General features: G+C 43.8%; 1 protein-coding gene across 1 annotated transcript; it reads left to right on the top strand.

Annotated features, from left to right (window-relative positions):
- Window positions 1-795: 795 nt before the first annotated feature.
- Window positions 796-4014, top strand: EAH_00029850 (CBS domain-containing protein, putative; the record flags this gene model as incomplete). The annotated part of the gene is made up of 5 exons (XM_013396200.1): window positions 796-967; window positions 1775-1929; window positions 2298-2393; window positions 2907-3555; window positions 3951-4014. Coding segments are annotated over 5 exons (1136 nt in total), but the record flags the coding sequence as incomplete, so codon positions are not given.
- Between the last annotated feature and the right edge of the window lie 679 nt (window positions 4015-4693).

Genomic DNA, 4693 nt, shown 5'->3' with positions numbered 1-4693 from the left:
TATATATATATATATATATATATATATTTATATATATATTTATATATAGATTTATATATAGATTTATTTGTTAATTAATTGATTAATGTATATGTTTGTTTGTTTGTTATTTTAATTAACAGACTAGTAGGGTTTCTAGTGTCTACAATAGTAATAACATTATTCGGCGAGATTGTCCCTCAAGCTGTCTGTGCACGTCACGGTCTTCGAGTCGGCGGAAATTTATCGTGGTTTGTTTGGGGGCTTCAGTGGTTACTTTATCCTGTAGTAAAGCCTATTGCTTTTGCTCTCAATTGTATATTAGGTACGCCCAGCATTAATATCAATCTATCTTTAAGTAGTTCTATTTGTATATGTATTTATGTCTATATATATATATGTATATATATTTATGTATAACAGACATAATATCCAAACATATATTTGTGCATGCATAAATGCTGCAGCAAGTATTCATCTGTACACGATTCAAGATCGTATATTTAACATAACACTGCTGCTGCTGCTGCTGCTGCTGATAGTGGTGGTAGTGGTGCTGCTGCTGCTGCTGCTGCTGCTGCTGATAGTGGTGGTAGTGGTGCTGCTGCTGCTGCTGTTTTTGCTGTTGCCGTTGCTGTCGTTCTTCTTTTAGAATTACCAGCAGCATTAGCATTAACAGCAGCAGCATGAGCAGCATTAGCAGCAGCATTAGCAGCAGCAGCAGCATTAGCAGCAGCAGAAGTATCCTTGTGTCTTCACGCGTACGATAGTATAAATCCGCTGCTGCTGCTGCTGCTGCTGCTGCTGCTGCTGCAGGAGAGGATCTGGGTACAATATACGACAGGAAGCAGCTTCGGGCGTTGGTTGATTATCATGATAATGTTGTGCATGTATTAACAAGCGACGAGGCGAGGATATTAAAGGGCGGGTTAGACTTTGCGTTTGTTCACGTGCACAAAGTTATGACGCCAATCGATAGAGTCTGCGGGTAAGAAGAGACACTTCAAGGAGACACTTCAAAGGAGACACTTAAAGGAGACAGTTTGAAAGGGACAATTAAAGGAGACAGTTTAAAGGAGACAGTTTAATGGAGACACTTTAAGGGAGGCACTTTAAAGGAGGCACTTAAAGGAGACACTTCAAGGAGACACTTCAAGGAGACACTTAAAGGAGACACTTTAAAGGAGACACTTTAAAGGAGACACTTCAAGGAGACACTTAAAGGAGACGCTTTAAAGGAGACACTTTAAAGGAGACACTTTAAAGGAGACACTTTAGAGGAGACGCTTAAAGGAGACAGTTTAGAGGAGACGCTTAAAGGAGACAGTTTAGAGGAGACGCTTAAAGGAGACAGTTTAGAGGAGAGTCTTAAAGACATATATATATATTATGTATATTAAGGGGTTCAAGGGTTTAGGGTTTTAAGGGTTTCGGGTTTGTAAGAGATACAGGTCTTTAAGTGTTGACAGCATTCTAGGGTTTATGGTTTTTAAGGGTTTAGGGTTTAGTGTTTTTAAGTGTTCAGGGTGTTTAAGAGGTCAGGGTTTTTGAGGGTTTAGGGTTTATAGTTTGTAAGGGTTTAGGGCATTTGAGTGTATATTGTTTGTATGGTTTTAGGGTTTTTGAGGGTTTAGGGTTTAGTGTTTTTAAGGGTTTAGGGTTTATTGCGCTTGAGGTTTTAGGGCATTTGTGTGCGTATTATTACTTTCACGTGTTTATTGCGTTTAAGGGTTTAGGGTTTAGGGTTTAGGGTTTAATAGGATTGATTGTGTTAATGTTTTATTGCTTTGTTTAGGCTAGAGATAGACACCAAACTCACCTTTGAGAAGATCTCAAAAATATTATCTTGCGGTTTTTCACGCATTCCTGTCTTAGACCTCTCGACTCCGCAGTGTATAGTCGGGCTTCTTTATGTTAAAGACCTGGCGCTCTTTGATCCTTATGTCGAAGGTGACGCAAGGGTTTAGGGTTTAGGGTTTAGGGTTTAGGGTTTGGGTGAGGGTTTAGGGTTTGGGTTAGGGCTTAGGGTTTGGGTTAGGGTTTAGGGTTTGAAGGGTTTTATATAAGGGTTTTAAGGGTTCATAAGGGGTTGAAAGGGGTATAAGGGTTTATAAGGGTTTATAAGGGTTTACAAGGGTTTATAAGGGTTAATAAGGGTTTGAAAGGGGTTTAAGGGTTTATAAGGGTTTACAAGGGTTTATAAGGGTTTATAAGGGTTTACAAGGGTCTATAAGGCTTTACAAGGGTTTGAAAGGGGTTTAAGGGTTTATAAGGGTTTACAAGGGTTTATAAGGGTTTATGAGGGTTTGTGCATGCAGTTGACGTGCGCACTTTGCTGCATCTCTTTGGGCGCAATGTCTACGCTGTGGATGAAGACACTGCTCTCCTAGACCTCCTCACAGCCTTCAAGAAAGGTATTATAATAATAAATAAATAAATATATATATATATATATGTATATATATGTATATGTATATATGTATATATATATATATATATATATATAAATGCATATATATATGTACTTGTATGCATGCACGTATGCATATAAATACATATGTTAGATAATATATATATAATATGTGTAGTCTGTCGCCCCTTGTCTTGCTGCTGCTTCTGTTGCTGCTGCTGCTGTTGCTGCTGTTGCTACTGTTGCTGCTGCTGCTTCCACGCGCGCGAAGCAAACAGTGTGCACCCCACACCGCATTGCATGCAGCTGCTGCACGATCTGCATAAGGGATCTTAATAAACAAAACAACAACAGCAGAAGCAACAGCAGCAGCAGCAGCAGCAGCAGCAGCATTAACATTAGCATAAGGAGCATCATTATGAACATCATTCCAAGCCGTATCACACCGCACTATATAATTAAATAAGTAAATAAATAAATAAATAAATTAATTAATTAATTTATTTGTTTGTCTTAGGTCATACGCACTTGGCGGTGGTTAGACGGGTTGAGTGCGGTACATCAGGAGACCCTTATTATAGACATGTAGGTATAATAACTCTAGAAGATATAATTGAAGAGATATTGCAGGACGAAATTCACGATGAGTTTGATCATGAGAAGCAGCAGCAGCAGCAGCAGCAGCAGCAACAGCAGCAGACGCAGCAGCAAGCTGTCGGAGGAGGGGGCCTTGAAACAGATGGAGCACCGCTTATGCTGCATGCAACAGCAGCAGCAGCAGCAGCACCAACAGCAGCAGCAACAGCAGCAGCAGCACAAGACAATTTCATGCAAATAAAAGCAGCAGATGCAGCAGCAAACAGCAGCAACACGCAGACACTCGGCTCTGTCGTTATCCAGATGAATTCTCAAAGGCAGCAAATGCAGCCTCCCTCTGCAGCACCCCGCAAACAGCAGCAACAGCAGCAGCAGCAGCAACAACAGCAGCAGCAGCAGCAGCAGGACCTCGTGCTGCAGCGAAGAAGCAGCTCTGGTGAAAGCCAGTGGTGCGAAGACTGTCATAGAGCGCAGCTCTGGGGCTGCGGCGTCTCTAAGGCTCTTGCTGCAGATCGGAGACCCCTCAAGATGGTGTCTCCTGTTCTTAATGAATATGCTGCACCTGAAAAGTTAGTTGCCCCCTCCTGCTGCTGCTCATCCTGCTGCTGCTGCTAATCATGCTGCTGCTGCTCGTGCTGCTGCTGTTGCTGCTGCTGCTGATGGTGTTCCTGCTACTGCTGAGGGTGCTATTGCTGCTGATGGTGTTGCTGCTGATGCTGATGGCGTTGCTGCTGCTGAGGGTGCTGCTGCTGCTGTTTTTTCTGGTGCTGCTGCTGTTGCTGCTGCTACTGGTGCTGCGGATGCGGGTGTAGTGAGTATTGCTGCTGTTGCGCGTATTTCTGCTGCTGCTGGTGTTGCTTTTGATGGTGTTGCTGCTGCTGACAATGCCTCGGTTATGCAGCGCAAGCTGCTGCTGCTGCTCAACTGCTGCTATGAGTTGCTGCTGCTGCTGTTGCTGCTGCAGGGCTGGTGGTGCCGTTGATGAACACACGATATTGAAGGGGAGAATGAAGTTAATAGACCAGTAAGGCCTCGCTTTGTGGGGCTTTCTCTGCATGCATGCATGCATGCATGCATGCATGCATGCATGCTTCTTTTGTCTCCTTTGATCTCTCTACTTTTGTCTCCTTTTGCCTCCTTTCTGTCTCCTTTATGTGTCATCTTTTGTCTCCTTTATATCTCTTCTTATATCTCTTCTTTTATCTTCTTTATATGCTGCTGCTGCCGCTGCTTGGGATGCTACTGCTGCTGATTCTGCTGCTGCTGTTTGTTGTGCTGCAGCTGGGTGTGCTTCTGCTGCAGGGTGTGTTATATATATCTATTTTAATTTTATTTTTTGTCTCCTTTGTGTCTCTGTTTTGCTGCAGTTCTCGCGTAGGCTCTTCGTTAAGCCGCTCGGAGGCCCTTGCTGTCTCTACATTTCTTTGCTGCGCTGAGCGCTGCTTCCAGCCACCTGCTGTCTCCCCGTTGCTGCTGCTGCTGCTGCTGCAGCATATGCGACCCATTCGTATTCCTTCCGGTGTACAGGTGAGAAGCAGCAGCAACAGCAACAGCAACAGCAGCAGCAGCAGCAAAATCAGGAGCAACACGAGCAGCAGCAAAAGCAGCACCACCAGAACCACCATCCGGAGCAGCACCAGCACTAGAAGCAACAGCAACAGCAGCAGCAGCAACAGCAGCAGCAGCAACAGCAGCAGCAGCAGCAGG

This window comes from Eimeria acervulina, genomic scaffold (genome assembly GCF_000499425.1).
Source record: "Eimeria acervulina Houghton genomic scaffold, Eah_scaff270, whole genome shotgun sequence".
In the NCBI taxonomy this organism is placed as follows: domain Eukaryota; phylum Apicomplexa; class Conoidasida; order Eucoccidiorida; family Eimeriidae; genus Eimeria; species Eimeria acervulina.
This window is presented reverse-complemented; position numbering and strand designations above follow the sequence as displayed.